Below are 21,287 nucleotides of genomic sequence, written 5' to 3'. Positions count from 1 at the left end.
AGGGCTGCTGTGCCACAGCAGCATCCTGAGAGACCAAACTGCAGGGAAACGGGGCTGCTCCCACTCTCACCACACCAGGAGGCTCCTGCCCACTTCCTAGAACATTCCTGGAACTGGGGAGCGCAGAGGTGCCGCTTCCCAGAGCCGTCACGTTCCCTGCGCGGAGCTGCCCCGGCGCTGAGCTCAGGCTCTGCTCCGCTCCCAGCCCAGGACACATTCCAAGCCTTGGCTGCTTCCCCACCTTTGGATGTGCTGGAGTCAGCCTCAGCTCTGCTCCCTCCATGCTTGGGACTAAACACGGGATCCTGCTGCTCTTGCAAGACAAGGGATGGAGGGACAGGCCACAGGGAATGGCTTCACACCAGCAGCAGGCAGGATTGGTGGGATTTGGGGAAGGAATTCCTCCCTGGGAGGGTGGGAATGGGCTGGGGTGGAATTCCCAGAGAAGTTGTGGCTGCCCCTGGATCCCTGGAAGTGTCCAAGGGCAGGTTGGAGCAGCCTGGGATGGTGGAAGGTGTCCCTGCCCGCGACAGGGGGTGGCACTGGCTGATCCTTCAGGACCTTTCCAACCCAACCCATTCCATGACAAATCAGGAATGTGAAAAATACGACAAATACAAACCACAAAGAGATTGTGAAAGGGTCACCGGGGTACCAGGAGAGGGAGCTGGGACAACCGAAGTGCTGCAGGGACCAGAGCAGCTCCAGATTTCAGGTTCACAGGCCACAGAGCAATCCAAACCCAGTTGGGTTCAGCGACTAGCTTGGACACCTCCCAGGAATCTCTGGTTTCAGGCAAGCTGGAAATAAAACAAACTATTCTGATGGTATTCAGCCTCTGTGTTCAGACAAAACTCAGCAGCCAGCAGGGGAGCCTGAATTTGCTGTTTTTGCAGCAGTTTTTCACAGCCCAAGGATGCTGTGTTTCTGGTCAAAGCTGATCCCAGTTTTTGGACTATTCTGATGCAAATTATCCATCCCAGCTCCTGAGGCTGGGATTAGGCTCTGGGCATGGCACTGAGGACACAAACACTGAGACCCCACCGAGGAGAGCAGGGAAATGGGGGGAGTTGGAGCCCAGGAGCACTGGGAAAGTCCTGCCAGGAACATCCCACGAGGGTGAACCATTCCCTGATCTCCATCCCAACCCCCTGCCACAGCTCCAGCCATTCCCTGCGTCCTGCCCCTGCTCCCACGGGGAAGAGATCAGTGCCTTCCTCAGGAGGAAGGGAACGTTATCAAACACCCCCAGCAGTCACCTTGTCTGATATCCAAGCCACCCCTTCCTCTGCTGCCACTGTCCCTCTGTGTCCCCAAACAGGACACTGGGAATGCTCCAATCCATCGCCCTCTCCAACCCAGAGCACTGCCCTAAGCTGCTTTAATTAACCAGAGTCCTGTTTAATTCAGGAACAGCTCAGCACCTGCCAGGGCTGCCCCATCCAACCTCTGGGCTCCAGCTCCTCCTCCTCACATTCCACGGGTCACTTCACCCCTGGGGACCCATTCCTGTGTCCCAGGACAGGGACAGCCATGGTGACGTGTCCAGCCAGTCCAGCCAGACGTGGAAATGGTGCTCCCAAGAGGCTCAGAGGAGACACGCCTTGAGAATGTGTCTGAGCAAGGCTGAGGCTGGGATAAACCAGGAAAATTTGGGATAAACTGTGCACCTTAGCAAAAGGCTGATGAAGGGAATTCTTGGCTCACACTTCAGGAGTTTTTTCCACGGTTTGTCACCGGCAGCGTCGACATGTGGAGGGTGGGAAATGCGTCCAATATTTAATACAAATCTGCATTGTTGTTACATGGTTCTGCTGTGGAGGAATCCTTAAATCACCTCCAGTGAAAGAGGCTTTAATTCAGTTTTTTATCCAGCTTCCCTCATTCCATGGAGGACTCTTCCAAGAGGGGTCCGGATCCGTCAGGAGGGAGAACTCACGCTGGAGGAAGTTGTTTGGGAAAAAACATAAGAGCTATAACAGTCCTGGAAATTCTGAAATGCAACCACCACCCACACATGCACAGATGGACACACACTGAGAACCTCCAAAGCAGAGGAAAATCGAGATATTTTAGAAATAGCACTGACATTTAGAATCCCAGAATGGTTTGTGTTGGAAAGACCTTAAAGATTATCCCATTCTACCACCTGCCATGGGCAGGGACACTTTCCACTCTCCCAGGTTGTTCCAAGCCCTGTCCAGCCTTGGACATTTCCAGGGATGGGGAAGCCACAACTTCTCTGGGCAATGTCCCCCAGTGTCTTCAGCAAAACCAGGATTTTGTTTGAACCTGGTAGAAAAGAAGAAAAGAAATAAAAAGGAGAGGCGTGAAAACCCAAGAGTTACAGGTGGACAAAACTGATGAGACTGAAATCCACTGAGATCCTCCCACTGATGGGGAACAGATGCCACAGAGAAAGTGCAGTCAGAGGGATGGAAAAGGATGTTTGCAGAGTGCCTCATTGCCTACAGCTCCAGGAGGAGTTCAATCCATTCATGGGCTCTTGGAATGGGTTCCACTATTCCGTCACAAAATGAGCCCCAGCCTCATCCCATGTCCCAGTCATGTTTTCAGCTCTGAGCTGACTGAGAGATGCCATCAAACACCACTCCAAAGTTATTTTCCAAGCTCTCAGCTCAGAGATGTTGAGTCTCTCTTCACTAATGATGGAAAGAAACTCCACAGAAATTCCTGACTGGCACCACTCCAAATTCAGCCAGATCCAAGCTCGGACATCGAAAGTTGTAAACCCCCAAAAAATCCCATCTCCAGGAGACTCTAAATTAAAGAAATTTCAGGATGCCTCCTGCATGTCCCTGCTGCAAGAGGAACATCTGTTTCCTATGGAGTGGGGAGATACCCTCTGATTTAATCAGGCTGGGGAGATTAGAAGGATAATGGGAGCCATTTGCAAATTTCCAGTTTCCTAAAACTTCTCATTTTTAGTTCAAGGAGCCTGAAGGGAAAGGGTTGAGTGTGTGGTGCAGTAAAAGTGGGGAGAACAAAGCTCATTAGGGATGACAGGAAGGCAGGGATGATTTACATATCTCTTATCAGCTGGAAAACACTGCAAAATCCAGATCTTTCTGACACCATCCAGAGCTTTGATCCAGAGCTCCTGCACAAGGAGAGGCGAGCTCAGACCTCACTCCAAGCCTTGGGTGAGCTCCTGAGACACAGAGCGAAGAACCAAAGGTGGGAGACTTATCCCAAATTTGTGCAACTTCCAGGAGGAAATAACCACAGCTTCCAGCAGGAAATAACCACAGCTTCCAGCAGGAAAAAACCACAGCTTCCAGGAGGAAATAACCACAGCTTCCAGGAAGAAATAATCACAGCTTCCAGGAGGAAATAATCACAGCTTCCAGCAGGAAATAATCACAGCTTCCAGCAGGAATTAATCACAGCTTCCAGGAAGAAATAATCACAGCTTACAGGAGGAAACAATCACAGCTTCCAACAGGAAATTCAGGCTCCATTCGGAATTATCTGCCCAGACTGGAGCTGGGTGTTGTCAACTCTTTTTCTCCCTTTCCAGAGACTTCCCCACAGGTGAAGTGGCTCCTGAAGAGTTGTTAGCGCTGCTTATTCCCTGGGGGAATGTTCTGTGTTCTTCCCATCCCAATCTTCTCTATTTCTCCCTATTTTCCCAAGTCAGTGAGGTAATTCTGCATGAGAAGGAGAAGCCTGAGTGGAAACCTCTGGAAGTGGCATCATTCCCACTGCTCCTGGACACTGGTGGGATCTCCTGGACCTGTCCATGGGGTGGAGAAGACACTGGATGTGTGTTCTAATTCAGCCTAAATCCCCAAATCAGGTTAAACCAGACCCATGGCTCCATAAACCTCATTTGGAGAGTTCTGGTGCCTCAAGCAAGGGGCTCCAGGTGGGACAAGCTCCCCAAAACACCTCAAAATGAACCAAATCCCAAAATACACATCCCCATCAAGGGTGGGGCAAAATCCCCTGATGGATCAATGTGCTGGCTTTGATTCCAAAAGGAAAATATGGCCCTAAAGCCACCCAGCCCTTCTGCTCCTTTTGGGCCTGACCCAAACCTGCACCTCCCCTCCCCCTGCATTTCCCCCCGACACACCTTTCCTTCCACTGGAACATAACCCCAAATAAGATGTTGGCCTGACATGAAAGGAAAATGTATAAATATTTTTTAAAAGAGAAGAATTCCTGCCTCTCCACCAGTTTGCTCCAACTAATAGGTTTCAGATGTCTCACATACTTCATTCATTCAGCCCCATTCAGTCTCCTAGGAGCCCCCGCTGTATTTATTAAACACAGCAATTGTGGAATGTTCAGCACTTACAGAATCAAACACACCATTTTTTTCTTTTTCCCCCTCCCCAAAAAAGCCTAATTAGAAAGCTTTGTGAGTGACCTAAACCATCATCCTGGTTCCAACCCCCGTGCCCACTCCAGCATCCTGCAGCTGTCCCAAACTCTCACCATGGTTTAACCCTTCCTGGCTGCCCAAGAACATTTTTTTTGGGGGGAGTTTTATCCTCAGCAGGATGATTTCCCTGCCGTGCTGGAGCACCCCCTGCTCGCTGTGTTGTTCCTGAACGTGTTCTTTTGGACACTTGGCTCTCACATCCAGCTTGTCTCCGCAGTCTCGGCAGCTCTTCCCAACTGCTGGAGGCGCGAGTGGAGGCAGGAATCCTGCAGGATGCCAGCGCTAATTTCAGCAGCACGGAGCTGGAGAACACGAGCTCCTTCCTAGAGGGATTCGAATGGAAGCAGACAGCAGAGCAGAGCCATTTCTCATTCCAGAGCTGGCAGGGAGAGCCGAGGAGGATGTCTGGGCTGCAGAGGCAGGACGTGGGGTTGGTTCCAGCACTGGTGACCTGCCAGAGCTGGGGGACTGCTCCGAAGGGTTTGCTGGAGCCTGGCACTGAACCAGGCCTTTTTTTGGGGAGAGACACATGAAAAGCAGAGCTGAGAGAGGACGTGAGGCCCTGAGCCTGGGCTGGGACCATCTGGCAGAAGCCAGCGGCGGAGGAATGGCCTTTGCTTGAGGCCACAACCAGTTCACGCAGCTGCTGAGTTCTGTCGGTCTGGAGTGCTCCAACAGGAGGTCATGGCCCCCAACCAGCCTCCCATGGGCCAGCAGCTCCATCCCCTGGGCCAGCAGCTCCATCCCAGCCTCTCTTGGGCCAGCAGCTCCATCCCCTGGGCCAGCAGCTCCATCCCTTGGACCAGCAGCTCCATCCCCTGGGCCAGCAGCTCCATCCCTTGGACCAGCAGCTCCATCCCCTGGGCCAGCAGCTCCATCCCAGCCTCCCCAGGGCCAGCAGCTCCATCCCCTGGGCCAGCAGATCCATCCCAGCCTCCCCAGGGCCAGCAGCTCCATCGCCTGGGCCAGCAGCTCCATCCCAGCCTCTCCTGGACCAGCAGTTCCATCCCAGCCTCCCCTGGGCCAGCAGCTCCATCCCCTGGGCCAGCAGCTCCATCCCCAGGCCAGCAGCCCCATCCCTTGGACCAGCAGCTCCATCCCTTGGACCAGCAGCCCCATCCCTTGGACCAGCAGCTCCATCCCAGGAAGGGAGCACAGCCCAGCCCTGCACACCCATCCTGGGCACACCGAGCTCTTCCCAAAGGTGTGGTGGTTCATGTTCCCCCCTTTTTGGGCTGCAGAGCCCCTGCCCCCATGGGAGACCCCTGGTTGATGGGAACGGCGCTGCTGTCACTGTTTCCACATCACTGCCCACTTCAAAGAGCCTGCAAGGTGTCTTGTCCCAGACATTCCCAGGGGAGTCGCTGGTTTCCAGGCAGGATCCCTGGTTATTGGTCCCACTGCAGGAGGTTGTACGGGAAGGGATGAATCCCTGTGGCTGTAAAACACCAAATGTGCTGAGAGCCACTCCAGAGCCTCCCAAAACCTCATTACAGCACTGGGTAATTAAAGTCCAGCTGTCACAGCCTCTGCCTGGGCACAAGGGCAGCTCCTTGCTCTGACCACTTCCAGAGATTCCCAGTTTTCCTATGCTTTTGCCATCTCATTGTACGAGGAAAAACACCTCTGCAAACCCTGGTTCCTGGAATTTGCAAGTGCTCTGGCCAGGGAATGGTCACATTCCCAAGGCTGCCAGAGCTCCAGGAGCGTTTGGACAACGCTTCAGGCACAGGGTGGGATTGTTGGGGTGTCTGTGCAGGGCCAGGAGCTGGACTCTGATCCTTGTGGATCCCTCCCAGCTCAGGACACTCCATGGTTCTACAATTCCATGACTAATTAGCAATCCAGGTTAATTGTGTGGTGAGGACAGACACTTCTAGGACTATTTCTACTTGTGCAGGAGCACAGCTGGGACTGGGATATCCCAAGCTTTAGGAAACCCCAGGCTAGCTCCGGGATCTGAGAGTCTGGATTCACGGATCTGGGACAGGAACCCATGGAGCAGCCCAACCTTACAGCTCCTCACTTTGGAGTTGCTCCATCTCCAATTGTTCTCGGATATTCCAGCGTCACTCGTGGCACAATTCCAGATTTCTGCAGAGATGCCCAGGCCATGAGCACAAACCACTGCCCCAGTCTGACCATGTATTGGAAAAACCCCTCAGGAAGATTCCTGCCCATTCCTGAAACTTGGTGCCTTGGGACAGCAATTCCTCCCCATTCAGCGCGGGTTTCAGCCTTTTTTGTGAGGCTGGCTGAGCATCTGCTGGTGATTAAGGGTTTTGTCATCTGGAAAGAGCTGACAATTACCTCCAATTATTCCAACTAGGTCAGGTTCTTCAGCACGAGTTTATGTGATGTCTCTTGGCTAGAATTTAGGATTTGAAACTCCAACTGGAAGCAGAATCCACCTCTCCTCTCTCACATTCAGGAAAAAATTCCTTCCATAAATAACAGCTCCTTGTCCCACAGGACCTGACCTGCGTGTCCCTGACCTTCTGTTGTTTCAGGACAACACTCCAGGAGCTGCACAACAGGCCTGGTTCTCCACAACTGGAAAAGAGAGTGAGGGAATTTCAGGATGCTCCAGGAATTTCAAGAAGGGTTTTCTCACCAAACTTCCCATGTCAAAATTTCCGATTTGCTTGGAAATGTCCTTTGGGGTCTCAGGTGCCAGGTGAGAGAGTGGGGAATGAGGTTTAAACTCTGTGTGGGCAAAGGATGCCTCATTCCTTTTCTGGGATCTACTGTCCTGGACAGGCTCTAATTTCCCACTGGGAACTTCTCATGTTGTGAGTAGCAACTATTTAACAGGGGCTGCACTAAAGTCCTTTAAGGATTCCTGCAATCCAAACTATTCCAGGGCTTTTTGAACAGTTGAACTTCTCCAGTCCCACAGCAGATTGAGACTGTCCCTCTTCTCCAGGGAAAGGGTTTTTCCAGGTGTCCCTCAAAACTCGGAGCTTCTCCGTGCTCCCAGTTCCCATTCAAGACTCAACGTGCCTGAAAAGCCTCCTCAGGAATCTCCTGCAGAGCAGGAAAAGCGGAGAGAATTGAGCACCCAAAATCTCCTTTGTGGCTCTGCCCATGCCAGGTCCTGTCCTTGTCCCCCTGCCCAGCACAGGTACCTGGTGTTTTCCAGCAGGTTTCTGGCACTGCTTCCCACCGAGGTTCCCCTGGGGACAGGAGTGTGTCCCACACCCCAGGAATGAGGTGGTCCAAATGGGACAAACACAACTGGAAAATTTGCCGTGCTGCAAGGCCAGGAGATTCCAACTCCTTCTCCCTAATTACATGCGATTGCTTCTTGGCAAGAGCTCAACCTGCCAGAGCAGTGAGGTTTTACAAACATTCACACAGGCATTAGATCATTGTTTGAAGGAGTTATTGGCAGCCCAAATCTGAAGTAAAAACAGAGTTTAAAGCAGACCATATTGACCAGGGTGAAGCTGGCTGCTTTCATGTCTCCTGCTCGTCTCTGGACACCCAGGACCCCATTCTTTCCTGTCACTCCCATCACCATGGCATTCCTGGGGCTGGATGTCACCATCTTGGGGGGTTCTGACTTTGTGGGGGCGTTCTGTCCTTGTTAGGAACACAGGTTTATAGAATCAAGAATTCCAGGATGGTTTGGGTTGGAAGAGACCTTAAATCCCATCCAGTGCCACCTCTGCCATGGGCAGGGACACCTTTCACTGTCCCAGGTGACTCCAAGCCTCATCCAGACTGGCCCTGGACACTTCCAGGCACCCTGCACCAGGGCCTCGCCACCCTCACAGAGAGGAATTCCATCCCAGTATCCCATCTACCCCTTCCCTCTGGCAGTGGGAAGCCATTCCCTGTGTCCTGGCACTCCAGGCCCTTGTCCAAAGTCCCTCTCCAATATTTATTTCTCTATATCCGAGAAACACCTTCCCACATCCAAACACTGCCACACGTTGGGAACAAGGTCTTTTCCCTTTGTATTTCACCAGAACGTTTCTGCTTTGCTCCCATGAATTAATCCGTGTCTCTGCTGGGCCAGTTTGACATCACGGGATGAGATCTGGAGAGCTCCGCCATCCTCTCCCAAAACCTTTGGGAAAGATCAAGCCCATGGCAAAGGACAAACAGGAATTCCCACAGAATCCAGCTGCCAGTCCCTGGGAGAACAAACGCCTGCTGCAAAGGTGAGTCTGTCCTGCACTACGCTCAGGTGGGGCCAGGAGCTTCTGGCAGCTTGGACATGGATAAAAATACTCCAGGCTCTGGCAGCCAACCACGCTGGAGCTCCTCAGGGAGCAGCTCCCACCTCGGAGCCCTGGAGGACACCCTGGCCTTCCACGTGTTCCTAAATTAGATCTCCTGAGACCAGCACTGGCTTTTAAAAGGGAGGTGAGCTTGTTAGTGCCCAGCACGATCCCTTAAATGGGAATCAGCAGCTTTACTGCACTCGGAGGGGCTGTAAAGGAAGGAGGGAAGCGGCAGAGCCCCTTTGCCTGGCACGGAGGGGCCACTCAGGAGCTCTGTGATCGGGAAGTTCCCAAGTGCTGAGGCAGAACAAGCCCCAGACCAAACCCAGGAGCCTTGGAAAGGTGCAAGAAGATGCAGAGAAGGTTTTAGGGGCAGCTCCCCAGCAGGGCCCTTCTCCTGAGGCCGAAACCCCAGGCTGGAAAGGGTCTGAGTGAGGATTGCCAAGCTCTCCACCCATGAAAGTCAGGGTGTGCAGGCTCCTTTCCTCCCAAATCACGGCTTGACTTACACACCCCTGTGCTGCTGGCACAGGAAAGCAGGGAAGTCACATTACAGGAGTAAAAAAAGCTCCTGTGCTGTCAGAGATTCCCTTCCCAGCCTGCCCAGGGATCAGGGACAGCAGCTGGAAAAGGCTCTCGTGACACTGCTCCAGGCTTTCCTTGGCCGAGAGGTTTGGGGTGTACTTGTGTCTGTTCCCGTGTTCCCACAGAGCTCCTGTCTTGTCCCAGAAATGCAAATTAATAAGGAAATAAATTAATCAAAAGTGTCTTTTGGTTACCGAGACAGTCCCAGAATCTGAACATAAACGATGGAGAAACGTCTGTGAGATCTGAGAGCAACCAGGCACCGACTGAGCCTGTCCTGCCAAGGCCATTTTGAAATCAGAATCCAAAATCAAAAGGACAAAACAAACACAAATGGCACAGGAACCATCCTGAAAAAGCTCTCAGGAATCTGCCATCACGTTTTAGAAAGAATGCAGATTTCTGCTGCTTTAAACTGATTTTACAGTGCAAACCTGCTGTTGCAGCAGCAGCTTTAGGAAAATCTGAACCAACAAAAAGCTTAAACACCTTTTTTAATATTGACCAGTCCCACTCCCTGGGAGGATTTAGTGATTATTGTCACCCTAAAATATGGGAATTTTGCAGGAGAGCTGACGTCCTTCCTAAGGTCAGATGTGATGAGATGGAGCCAGGAAGAAAAAATAATTGGTCCTGGTTTTAAGTGTTAAGCAATTCTGCCTCCCTGAAATAAGCAGTGTAATTTATTGTTTTTTCTTGCTCACACAGCAAAATCCACAAACTACCGAGACAACCAGGAGGGGAAATATGTCCCCTCATGTAAATCCATTTTTGCCTTGCAAAGCTGCATTCCCGAGCCAGCAGCTGCTCCACAGGGCCGATCCCAGGCCCCCCATTTCACTGCAGACACCCCCGAGGCTGTTTGGGTTACAGGATCACCCCAGCACAGCCCAGGTGTGCCGGCCAGCTGCTTTGGGACACGGAATGGACACTCCAGAGCCGACTGCCAGCGTGAGGCCGAAGGCAGCCGCCACTTTCCCAGGGATTTTCCCTTTGCTGTGTGTTTGGAAGGTTACGCAGCTGTAAGGCAGACACAGGAGGAGCTGGAAGCCTGCAGGGATCATTACCTCCATCCCACATGTCCCATGGAAGGAAGCTCTCCTGTGGACTGACATCCCATTAACTCCTGCTGGTGGGAGCCTTTTCCCGGGGCTGGAAATCCTTTGGAAGCTCCAACTGCCAGCTGCTCATCCCGCAGATAACTCGGGTCCCATCCCTGACCTGGTGACTCGTATTTATTTTCTCATTTTATAAGAACCAGGTTCTTCCCTGCTCTCATTCCTGGTGGGAACAAGCACAGGCTGGGTGTGAGGCTGCGCCGTCTCGGATACCCGAGATGGAAAACTGGGATTTTGTCCAACAGGCTGTCTGTCTTCCTGGGAAAAAGCTCGGCGCCACACGCTCCCAATCATGCCATCAGCTGGAGCGAGGTGGAATTTCACAGGATGGGACGAACCAGCCCTTTTTCCTTTTTCCTCTGTGAGGACAGAAAGTGCTTCCAGAGCCCAGGAGAGCTCGGGGAAGAAAATCTGGAGGGCACAAAGCCGGGTAAAGCTTGGGATGCTCTCTGGAAGGTGGCAGACCTATGCCTAGGTGCCCATCAAATCCCAGAGACGGGATATTGGGAAGGAATTCCTCCCTGTGAGGGCGCTGAGGCCCTGGCACAGGGTGCCCAGAGCAGCTGGGGCTGCCCCTGGATCCTGGCAGTGCCCAAGGATCCAAGTGCCCCTGGATCCCAGGACTGGACGGGGCTTGGAGCAGCCTGGGACACTGGGAGGTGTCCCTGCCCATGGCAGGGGTGGCCCAGGACGATCTTTAGGGTCCGTTTCACACCCAAACCCCTCCATATCCGCCGCCCTTTCCCGCCATCCGCCCAGCCCTCAGGGACTGAGCCCCGGGGTCTCCCGGCCCCGCGCGCAGGGGCGGCGGGACGCGCGGGAACCAGGCGGGGGCGCCACCGCCCGCGAGCCTCGCTGCGCATGCGCACTGCAGCCCCTCCCCGCCCGCCCCGGCGGGGTCTGTAATGGCCGCGGGGCTCCGGTGTGAGGTGTGGAACCCTCCGGGGCCCCCGTGTGAGGTGTGGAACCCTCCGGGGCTCCGCTGTGAGGCCTGTGAGCCCCGGGGCTCCGGTCTGAGGGGAAACGCCGCGCAGGGAACAGCCCCTCATTAGTCACGGCGCTCCCCCCGCCCCAGCGCACGTCCGACATGGCCGCCCACCCCTGCAGCCCGCCGTGGGCGCTGAGGGACCGGGTGGGGCGGAGGGCGAAGGGGCAGAAAAGGAACAGACCCCAAGGGCAAAAAAGGGTCAAAAGCAGGAAAACAAAGGGATTGTTGTGGAACAGCAAAGGGACCGGCTCTGAGGGCAGCGAACAGACCCACCGCAGGGGCAGCTCAGCCATCACATACACCCCAGTTAGAACAGGGACGACGCCTCAAGGCCTTTTATTGCCCATTCCTGGCAGCCCTGGTGGCTCCGCGCTGCTGGCGTGGGACAAGGGACAGCAGCAGGCCTGGGATGGGGACAGCGGCCCTGCCTGGCTGTCACAGCCCCACCCAGGGCGTCCCCGAGGCCGGCGCGCTCCAGGCGCTGAGTTCCCCGCAGTCCGACATGTCCTTTGCGGCCACCTGGATGTGGTGGAGGCTGCCGGGCTCCAGGTCCGCCAGCGTGTGGGACGTCAGCTCGTACGGCCCCACCTGGGGACAGCGGGGTCAGGGACAGGGACGTGCCTGCGGGCACAGCCGCAGCCGTGCCTCAGTTTACCCGGGCGGGTGGCAGTACCGTGGTGGGGACGGAGTCGTTGTCCCGGGAGTAGCGGATGCGGTACTGGAGTGGGAAATAATCCGGGAATGGCCAGGATGATGGAGGGCTCCACTCCAGCAGCAGCTTCTGCGGCTCCCCAGGGATGGCAGAGACCCGCAGGGCCTCGGGGGGATCCGGCTTTACTGGGGAGACAAGGAATGAGAGAATTCCAGGATGGTTTGGGCGGGAAGGGACCCTGAGGATCCTCTCATCCCACCTTCCACCGTCCCAGGCTGCTCCAAGTCCTGTCCAGCCTGGCCTCGGATGCTTCCAGGGATCCAGGGGCAGGCACAGCTTCTCTGGGAATTCCATTCCAGGGCTTCACCACCCTCACAGGGAAGAATTTTTTCCAATATCCCATCTAAATCCTCCTTTAGATTAAAACCAACCCTCTTGTCCCATCACTGCCTGGAAAAAGTCACTTTCCTTCATTTTCTGACCAAGGGGGGACATCGTGGCTGCAGGATCCAGCATGGGATTGTTGGGGACAGAGCCCTCGTGTCCCCTGTGAGCTGTGCGGGGACAGCCTGAGCCCCAGCAAGTCGTTGCAGTGATGATCCCAAGCAGGGCAGAGCCCCAGAGGGTGAGACACGAGGGTCCCGCAGGGGACCCCGGTGTCCCCCATGCCGCAGCACTCACTGATGTTCTCCAGGAGGAAGGCCAGCGCTCCGTGGGCAGCTCCCAGGGGGTTCCGGGCTGTCACGTTCAGCTCGTAGGGAGTGAGGGAAAACACCTGCAGCTCCCCGAAGGAGCAGCTCCGCGGGCCCGTGAGGCTGCACTCCCCTGTGTCTGTGCCATGCCTGGGGACACAGGGACAGCTGCCAAGGGCTGGGGGACACGGGGAGAGGCTTTGGGGACCCCCACTGACCTGTAGGTGGCCACGAAGTTGGTGTCCAGCCGGGGGTCGGGGCTCAGCCCCCAGGAGCAGTTCACGGTCTGGGGGTAGCTGGTGGCCCAGCACTCGATGGCCGGTGGCGGGGGCGGATCTGGGACAGGGGACAGGGGACAGGGGTCACCCCGCTGCCAGCAGCCTCAGGGACCCCCAGCCAGGGGGGTGACAGCAGGGCTGGGGACACTCACAGCCCAGCCGCAGGCAGAGGGTGGCCCAGGTCTCGCCGGTGGCAGGGTGGTGGCAGCTGTAGTGGCCCTCGTGGGCCAGGCTGGCGTTGGGCAGGGCCAGCCCCGGGGCCGGGAACGTGCCCAGGACGGTGCCCCCCCGGCGCCACTCGGCCGCGCCCCCCGGGCACGGCAGCAGCACCTCGGTGCCCAGGGAGCCATGCTGAGGGGTGCAGGGGCCTGGGGACACATGGGGACATGGAGGGGCAGTGACACTGCATCAGGAAGGGTCTCGGCCTCCCGAGTCCCCCAATGCCACTCCCAGTGTCCCCAGACCCCCACCTGTGCCCCTGGTCACCCCATGCCCCCAGACCCGCAGGCATCATCAACCCCTGTGTGCCCATCTCTGTACCCCAATGTCCCCAGTCCCTCCCTAAAGACCCTGTCATTGTCCCCTGTCCCCTCACTGTCCCCAGTCCCTTCCATCCCTGCTCCCTCCATCTCCAGCCTCAGTTCTCCCAGTCTGCCCAGTCCTGCTGTATCCAGGATCCCCAGACCCCCCCAGCTTCCATCCCAGTCATCCCAGTCCCCCATACCTCTGTCCCCGTTGTCCCCATGCCCAGTGCTCCCTGCCGTGCTGTTGTAGGGGACAGTGCAGGCGGGTGCCACCAAAGCCACGACCCAAAGCCACCTCATGCCAGGAGACTCCGTGGGGCTGTCCAGGCACCTGTGGGGACAGGCAGCACAGTCAAACCCCAGCACCGGGGACAGCACAGACACCACACATCCCCAGGGGGCCGGGGACATCACCCTGGAGCCACCCCACACTGCTGTGCCTCAGTTTCCCCCCGGCCCTGCCACACACCCTGCAGAGGGATGGGTTCCAAAGGGGTCCGACCCTACAGCCAGGAAAGAGAGGGGGTGAAAATTCCCACTGTTCCTACAGTTTCCCAGGGGGACCTGCAGCCACCCCTGCAGTCCCACACCTGGAATCAGGGGTTTGTATCCATCCAGGGCAGGACTGTCCCTCACAGAGACCCCCAAAGCCTGGCCTGGGGGCCGAGCTGAGCTCCTTGCTGTCCCCAAGCCCAGCACCACAGGGACAGCTCCTGCCCTTGTCACCTCCCGCCGAAGCTCAGCCCCAGAGGGGACACGCTCCGCTTTCTCTGGATTTGGGGCTACCCAGACCTCCAACACCCCCTGCACTGCCCGTGGGGATCCCAGTGTCCCCAAACGCTCACCGCAGCAGGGCCAGCTGGGACCGCAGTGTCCCCGCCGGATCCCAGCGCTTCCCAGCCCATTTCCTCGCAGGAAGTGCCGTTGGTTCCCGTGGGGATGGAGCCGCTTCCCGCGCCCTTGGGAAAGGGATTCCAGCCCTGGCCAACGGGGTACCCACCTCTCCCCTGCCACCACTCCCTTTCCTTCACGGTCACCTCTCCCCTCAAGGGACGGCAGGGCTGGAGATGGTGGCACCGATCCCCTGCTGTCCCCCCAGGTCCCCACAGCCCCCTGTGCCCACCCCAGAGAGGAGCCATCCCATTAGTGTGACTATAAATAACTTTATTGCTGCTGTGCTGGGGGTGGGCTGGGTGCTGTGACAAGCAAAGTGACACAGAGGGTGCTGTGACAGACCTGTCCCCCCATCCCTGTGCCACCCGTGCTGGCAGGGGCTCATCTGCCCTGCTCCTGCAGCCGCTGCATCCTCAGGATCTGGCACAGGAGTCTCTGCACGTCCTCGTCCATGTGGCCCTGGGGTGGAGGGGACATTGGTGGGCACACAGGAGTGGGGACATCAGGGAGGCTCTGTGCGTGTCCCTGGGCTGGCACCTGGCTCAGCCCCCACCCCGCTGTCCCCAGCTGTCCCCAGCTGACCTGCACGGCATAGAGCAGGTGGCTCCGGTACAGTGTCACCACCTTGCTGTGCCTGGTCTCTGTCTCCTGCAGCACAGGGAGGGGGTTTGGCCACAGGGCTGGGGGCTCGGGGGAGCCCCGAACCCACCAGGCGACCCACCTCCAGCTTCTCCTCCAGCGCCCGGATCCGCGCCTGGAGCGCGGCCGTGTTGGGCGGCGATTGTGGGGGCCCCCCTGACTCAGGGAGAGCATTCAGAGCTTCCTTCAGCCTGAAAACCTCCTTGGAGAGTTCCGTGATCTGCACAGGGCGCAGGGGTTACGGGTTACCCAGAGCAGCTGTGGCTGCCCCGTCCCTGGCAGTGTCCGAGGCCAGGCTGGACGGGGCTTGGAGCCCCCTGGGATGGCAGCCGGTGTCCTTGCCCATGGCAGGGGGTGGAATGGGAAGACATTTAAGGTCCCTCCCATCCCAAAATCAGCGACTCCACGTGTGCGGCTCCAAGGCCACCATTCCCCTCCGAGCAGCCCCTCCTGACTCCCTGTCCCCTACCTTCCTGTCCCTGTCCCTGACCAGCCGTGCCGCATCCTCGGCGTGGCCGTGGAGCTCCCGCAGCCGCCGCGCCTCGTCCTGGGCCTGCTCCAGCTGCTTCTGCGCGGCGCCCAGCCTGTCCTCGGCCGCCTGCCGCTCGCTCTTCATGAACAGCGCCTGCCGCTGCACGCGGAACACCTCCTCGCACGTCTTCTCGTGCCGCCGCTCCAGCTCCTGCAGCCGCCGCGCCAGCGCCGCCGCCTCGGCCCGCAGCCCGGCCTCGGCCGCCTCGTGCTGCGCCCGCGGCACGGCCGCCGCCAGCTCCGCCTGCAGCCGGGCGGCCTCGCGGGCCTTGGCGTCGGCCGCGGCCTCCAGCTGCGCCAGGCGCTCCCGCAGCGCCCGCGCCTGCTCCTGCAGCGCCGCCGTGCCGCGGGCGTGCTCGTCCCGGGGCACCCAGCCCTCGGCCCGCGCCCGCTGCGGCCACGCCGGGGCCTCCTCCTCGTGCTCCCGCAGCCGCTCCCGCAGCGCGCCCAGCTCGGCCTCCCTGCGCGCCAGCGCGGCCCGCAGCTCTGCCAGCTCTGCCCGCAGCTCTGCCAGCTCTGCCCGCTGCGCCTCGGCCTCCGCCCGCTGCCGCGCCGGCTCCGGAGCTCTCGGAGCCTCCAGCTCCCGCCGCAGCGCCTCGGCCTCGGCCTCGGCGCGCCCGCAGCGCTCCAGCAGTGCTTCCTTCTCCCGCGACGCCTCCTCCGCAGAGGCTCCTGGTGAGGCCGCGGCCTCTGCAGCCTCCAGCCGGGCCTGCAGCTCCTTCAGCCGCCGTTCCCGCTCCTCCAGCTCGGCCTGTGCCCGCTTCAGGGCCGCCCGTGCCTCCGCCAGCTCCGCGCCCGGCTCCCGCTCCCCCGAGGGTGAGGAGGAGGAGGATGTCTGCACCCCCAGCTCGCCCAGCGCTGCCTTGCACTCGCCCCAGGCCCAGGCCGGCTCCTCTGGGGGACGTGGCCCCACGGTTCCCTCCGGGATGGGCTCCGAGGCCGCGCGCTGCCCGTCCCCTCCGGCCCGAGCCGTGGCCTCCCTGCCCTGCGCCCGCAGCCGCTCCAGCTCCCGCTGCAGGGCCTGGTACCGGCTGGCGGGCACCACGTCCCCCGGGGCAGCGGGGCTGCTCTCGTCCCGCTCGTAGTTCTCCAGCACCTGCCGAGAGACCGTGAGGCCACCACGGGCCAGCGGACAGGGAACAGAGGGACAGACGGACGGACAGAGGGGGACGTGCCTGGATTTTCTCTCTCAGCTCCTTGTTCTGCACAGTCAGGGACTGCACCTGCCCCTGGAGAGTGGCCAGCAGCTCCTCGGCCGAGGGGCTCAGTGTCTTCTTGGAGAGCAGCATCTCTGCTCCTGCAGGGCACAGGGACCGGGGGCTGTGCCCACCTGTGCCCCCACTGCCCGGTGTCACCTCCCCGAGGTGTCATTGGGAGGCTGGCAAGACCTACCTGGGAAATCAAGCGGCTCTCCCTCCTCGTCCTGCAGCGTCTCAATGTCATAGCTCGTGTTCTCCTTCTCATTCTGGGGGTGCAGGGTGGAGGTGACACCCCTGTCCCCAGCCCTGGGCACTGCCAGCTGTGTCCTGCCCACACCCACCTCCATCGAGGATAGGCGGCTCCGCAGAGCCTCCACTTCCTTGCCCAGCTTCTCCTTCTCCCCGTCCCGTGCCACCAGCCGCTCCTCCAGCTCCCGGATCTGCAGGGCAGGACATGGGAATAGGGTCCCTTTGGCTCCTGGCAGAGTCCTGGTGGCATTCCCAGCACCAGGACCCCACGGAGAGCTGAGGTCACCTCCAGGCTCTGCCCTGGCCTCACCTGCTTCTCCATGGAGCGCAGGGAGGCCTCATCCAGCTCCGCCTGCTGGCAGGACCCAGGGAGAAAAGAGGGAGGGGTGAGTGCTGTCCCCATCTCCCCTGTCCCCTCTGCTCCCCAGGGACACGGTGGCATGTCCCCGGGACCCTGCAGCCGGTACCTCCCGTCTCTGCTTCTCCTGCTGCTCCAAGCCCCGGATCTTCTGCAGGAACTGGGCCCTCTCCTGCCGCAGCCGCACGATCTCCTCGTAGGCATCCCTGTCCTCCTGCAGGGAATCATGGAAAGCATTGAGTCCAGCTCCTGGCACAGGAAACCCCAAAAATCCCACTGTGTGCCCGAGGGGGCTTTTTGGCACCAACACCCAATGAGGGGATCCCTCACTGAGGAGTGTTTTGGGCTGCTCGGCACCTGCCAGGCCAGGTGGGGAACTGGGGACCCTTTTCTCACCTGGCTGGGGGTGCCCAGGGGAGGCAGAGGGGCCTTCCTCTTCCTCGGGGTGCTGCTCTTCTCCCTGACAGACGACTGGCTGGGCGAAGACGTCTGCGGACACCCCAGGGCAGAGGGGACGTCACACCCCCAGTGCCCTCCCTCCTTCCTGAGCCAGGGGACCCTCCAGGGATGGGGACCAGCCCCTCACCTGCGACGTCTGCTCAGCTGACTCCTCTTCTGTGGGGCAGAGCGGGAGGGAAGAGAAATTGGGGAGATTTAGAGGCTCAGAGCTCAGAGCAGAGGCCGGGGACAGCACAGGCAAAGGCAGCCCCAAACCCCCAGGAACAGGGGACACATCCCCGCAGCCTCTGCCAGCCCTGCCCGATGGTGGCAGGGAGCCCGGGGTGCCCCGGCAGCCTCACCGCTGGCCCAGGAGCGGCGCTGGGCCGCCTCTTGCAGGAGGTGCTGGATGAGGACGTTGCCCGTGGCCAGCCCGTAGTGAGCGGCGTCGTGGCCGGTGGCGTCCACCACGGCCACGCGGGCACCGGCGCTGACCAGCACCTCCACGGTGTCCACGCTGCCGCTCTCGCAGGCCAGCATCAGCGCTGTCCTGGGCACGGGGAGAGCGCGGGTGAGGAGGGGACAATCCCTGCGGCCGCTGCCGCCCCCGGTGCTGCAGCCCCACCTGCCCTGCAGGTCCCGGCAGTTGACGGCGGCCCCGCGGTGCAGCAGGTACCGGCACAGCTCCGGGTGGCTCATCTTGGCAGCCAGGATCAGCGGCGTGGAGCCGTCCTGGGCACGCAGGGGGGAGGATGAGCAGAGGAGGCTCAGATCCTCCCGATATCACCCCAGTTTCCACGTCCCACCCCAGTGGTAGGATGAGCAGAGGAGGCTCAGATCCTCCCGATATCACCCCAGTTTCCACGTCCCACCCCAGTTTCCACGTCCCACCCCAGTTTCCACGTCCCACCCCAAGCAGTGCTGCGTTTTGGGACAGCCCCAGCCTGTCACAGCAGGACCAGGAGCAGTGGGAGCCCACCTTGTCCTTGCTGTTCAAGGGAGCCTTGAAGTCACAGAGGATCTCGGAGCAGGAGATGCAGCCGCTGGCAGCTGCGGACAAGGACACAGGCTGAGCGCTGTCCCCACGGGGACGTGAGCAGGACAGGGCTGGCACTGTCCCCACTCACCCGCCAGGTGCAGCGCGGTCCGGCCACTGCCATCGGCCACGTCCACGGGGCAGGAGGCCTGGGGGGACAGCCTGGGTCACGGGAGGAGGGGGACAGAGGGACAGACTGCTCGAGTGGCTCTGTGGCACAGTGAGGGACTGAGAGACTCTGTGGTGTGGTGAAGGAGAGGGACAGACGGACCAACCCCCTCTGGCTCCACGCTGTGGTGAAGGACAAGGGACAGCCCCCTGTGGCTCCTGGTGCCAGGCAGCAGCACAGAGCTGGGAACCACCATGCCTTGGCACTGGTGAGGGACGGGGGTTCAAGGACAGGGAGGACACCGCGCTGGCACAGCACCTCCCTCCCTCCCTCTGTCCCTCCTCCTCCTCCCTGTACCTGCAGCAGTTTGCTGACACACTGAGGGTGGCCGTGCTTGGAGGCCAAGTGCAGGGCAGTGTAACCTGGGAAGGGACAAACAGGTCAGAGCACGGCCAGCAGGGCTGTGCCAGAGGGGACAGCTTGGGGACAGAGAGACAGGCACAAAGCAGGATCTGCTGGAACAGGGCTGAACAGGAAGGGAACAACCCCAGGAGCTCATGAAGAAATGCTGGAGCTCCTTTAGGAAACTGGGACAATTTACAGCCCCCGAGGTATGGCCACCACCTCTGTCCCCTCATCCTCAACACCTGGGGATGACCAGTGGCCCTGTGTGGCCTGTGGCATTAGGCAGGGGCACGTGGTGGCCGTGCCCTCACCCGAGCTGTCCTTGGTCATGGCATCCACGCCGTGGGCCAGCATTGCTTCCAGGCAGTCCACATTGCCCCGCGTGGCGGCCAGGTGGAACCTGCAGCGAGACCAGGGGCTGAGGGACTCCGAGGATGTCCCCTGTCCCCAACGTGTCCCCAGGGCAGGGCCTGGCACTCACGCGGATTTGCCCTCCGAGTCCAGCTTGGTGGGCACCAGGCCCTTGCGGAGCAGGAGCGACGTGACCCGCCCGGCATCGTTGTAGTCCACGGCCTGCAGCAGCTTCTCGTCGTTCTTGGTCCAGTCCTGGCTCTGCAACAGGGCCCAGAGGAGGCTGTGACAGGGTCAGCTGTGACAGTGCTGTCCCCAGGGCCGGGCTGGGCTGGCTGTCCTTGTCCTTCCAGCCCTGTCCCTGGGGGTGGCCGTGTCCGTGCCCCTCTCCTGCGAGCTCACCCCCAGGTACGGAGAGTTCAGCAGGGACTGGGATGAAAATCCCCTCCAGTCCCCCAGTTTGCAGCTCACAGAGCGGGGGATTTACAGACACAGCCCAGTTTAGCTGTGCCAGGCTGGGATTTGGGACTGAGCCCAACTGCTCTGGGGTTTGCCCCTGCCACCCTGAAATCCCAGTACTAAACCCAGCCAGAACCCCTGGGAGTCCCATTCCCAGCCCGGAGGAGGAAGGGACCAAACCAGGGCGAGCACAGCTGGCAGCGAGAGCAGATCCCCGGGATGCTCCAGCCTCCGGGGATAACGGGGCACAGCGCTGTGCCCCCAAAACAGGACCGCAGCTGGCTGGGATTTGCTCTCCCGGCGCTCCCCGGCCCGAAGGAGGACCCGCAGTGGGACAGGACCAGGACAGGGACTGCAAGTCCCGGGTTCACCCCACAAAGCGGCGCTGGCTGCGCTCGTGGCGGCAGGAAATGGATGTCACCTCTCGGGAGCCGCTGGCATCTGTCCCAAACCCGCCTGTGCCCGCCGGGTGCCCCCGAGCCCCTCCAGCCCAGTGGGACCAGGGACAGGGCACAAACCAGTGTCCCAGGGCTCCTGGGCAAACTGGGAGGGTGGTGCCCGCTCCCCCCACTCCCTGGTCAGGCAAGGACAAAGCAGGATGGGGAGGGCACGGGGAACCCCGGGATGGGGATGGGGATGGGGGGTGCAGTGGGGCGGGGGGGACACGGCTCAGCCCGCAGGACGCGAGCGGAGGGGAGCCGGGAGGGGAGCGGGACGTACCGCGAAGGAGGCGGCGGCACAAAGGCAGATCTGCTTCATGGTGCTGAGCAGGAGGCGGCGGGAGGACGCCATGCGCCCCCCGCCCCCCGCCCCGGCCGGCACGGGCACCCCCGAGCCCGGAGCGCTCCGGCATCGCCGCCCGGGCGGGGGCCGGGGCTGCGGCAGTGGGAGCCGGGCCCGCCTCCTCCGCCCCCGGCCCTCCCTCCGTCCTTCCCTCCCTCCCTCCTCAGCGCATCCCTGCATCCCTGCATCCCTGCATCCCTGCATCCCTACATCCCTGCATCCCTGCATCCCTGCATCCCTGCATCCCTACATCCCTGCATCCCTGCATCCCTGTATCCATACATCCCTGCATCCCTGCATCCCTGCATCCCTGCATCCCTGCATCCCTGCATTCCTGCATCCCTACATCCCTGCAT

The 21,287-nt window shown here is 59.9% G+C and overlaps 2 protein-coding genes across 2 annotated transcripts; both read right to left on the bottom strand.

Moving 5' to 3' along the window:
* Nucleotides 1-11,641: 11,641 nt before the first annotated feature.
* EBI3 (Epstein-Barr virus induced 3) lies at nucleotides 11,642-14,458 on the bottom strand. Its single transcript, XM_030256789.4, has 7 exons — nucleotides 14,326-14,458; nucleotides 13,681-13,811; nucleotides 13,109-13,324; nucleotides 12,897-13,014; nucleotides 12,668-12,828; nucleotides 12,008-12,171; nucleotides 11,642-11,922 (listed from the first exon to the last, which is right to left on the bottom strand). Exons 2-7 carry the CDS (start codon nucleotides 13,778-13,780, stop codon nucleotides 11,770-11,772), a joined length of 912 nt encoding a protein of 303 aa, XP_030112649.4. The 5' UTR covers nucleotides 13,781-13,811; nucleotides 14,326-14,458; the 3' UTR covers nucleotides 11,642-11,769.
* A 165-nt stretch (nucleotides 14,459-14,623) lies between these two features.
* Nucleotides 14,624-21,062, bottom strand: ANKRD24 (ankyrin repeat domain 24). The gene is made up of 19 exons (XM_030256702.4): nucleotides 20,869-21,062; nucleotides 19,820-19,950; nucleotides 19,650-19,738; nucleotides 19,291-19,355; nucleotides 18,916-18,973; nucleotides 18,768-18,838; nucleotides 18,414-18,520; nucleotides 18,151-18,338; nucleotides 17,937-17,965; nucleotides 17,747-17,839; nucleotides 17,460-17,564; nucleotides 17,303-17,347; nucleotides 17,085-17,183; nucleotides 16,937-17,009; nucleotides 16,720-16,841; nucleotides 15,483-16,640; nucleotides 15,096-15,233; nucleotides 14,957-15,022; nucleotides 14,624-14,833 (listed from the first exon to the last, which is right to left on the bottom strand). Exons 1-19 carry the CDS (start codon nucleotides 20,938-20,940, stop codon nucleotides 14,756-14,758), a joined length of 2,787 nt encoding a protein of 928 aa, XP_030112562.4. The 5' UTR covers nucleotides 20,941-21,062; the 3' UTR covers nucleotides 14,624-14,755.
* Between the last annotated feature and the right edge of the window lie 225 nt (nucleotides 21,063-21,287).

The sequence above is a fragment of the Taeniopygia guttata genome, chromosome 28, assembly GCF_048771995.1.
Source record: "Taeniopygia guttata chromosome 28, bTaeGut7.mat, whole genome shotgun sequence".
NCBI classification, from domain to species: domain Eukaryota; kingdom Metazoa; phylum Chordata; class Aves; order Passeriformes; family Estrildidae; genus Taeniopygia; species Taeniopygia guttata.
Note: the sequence above shows the minus strand (reverse complement) of the source record. Positions and strands in the feature narration are given on the sequence as shown.

Bases quoted from the DNA above. Each gene is read 5' to 3' on its own strand.
- EBI3 (XM_030256789.4), bottom strand. From the start codon at position 13,780: ATGAGGTGGCTTTGGGTCGTGGCTTTGGTGGCACCCGCCTGCACTGTC. The intron at 12,829-12,896 runs GTCAGTGGGGGT...CTGTGTCCCCAG, and splicing joins AACTTCGTGGCCACCTACAG to GCATGGCACAGACACAGGGG. The intron at 12,172-12,667 runs GTGAGTGCTGCG...TTGTCTCCCCAG, and splicing joins CTTCCTCCTGGAGAACATCA to TAAAGCCGGATCCCCCCGAG.
- ANKRD24 (XM_030256702.4), bottom strand. From the start codon at position 20,940: ATGGCGTCCTCCCGCCGCCTCCTGCTCAGCACCATGAAGCAGATCTGC. The intron at 17,348-17,459 runs GTACCGGCTGCA...GGGTCCTGCCAG, and splicing joins AGGAGAAGCAGAGACGGGAG to CAGGCGGAGCTGGATGAGGC. The intron at 16,842-16,936 runs GTAGGTCTTGCC...TGTGCCCTGCAG, and splicing joins AGAGCCGCTTGATTTCCCAG to GAGCAGAGATGCTGCTCTCC.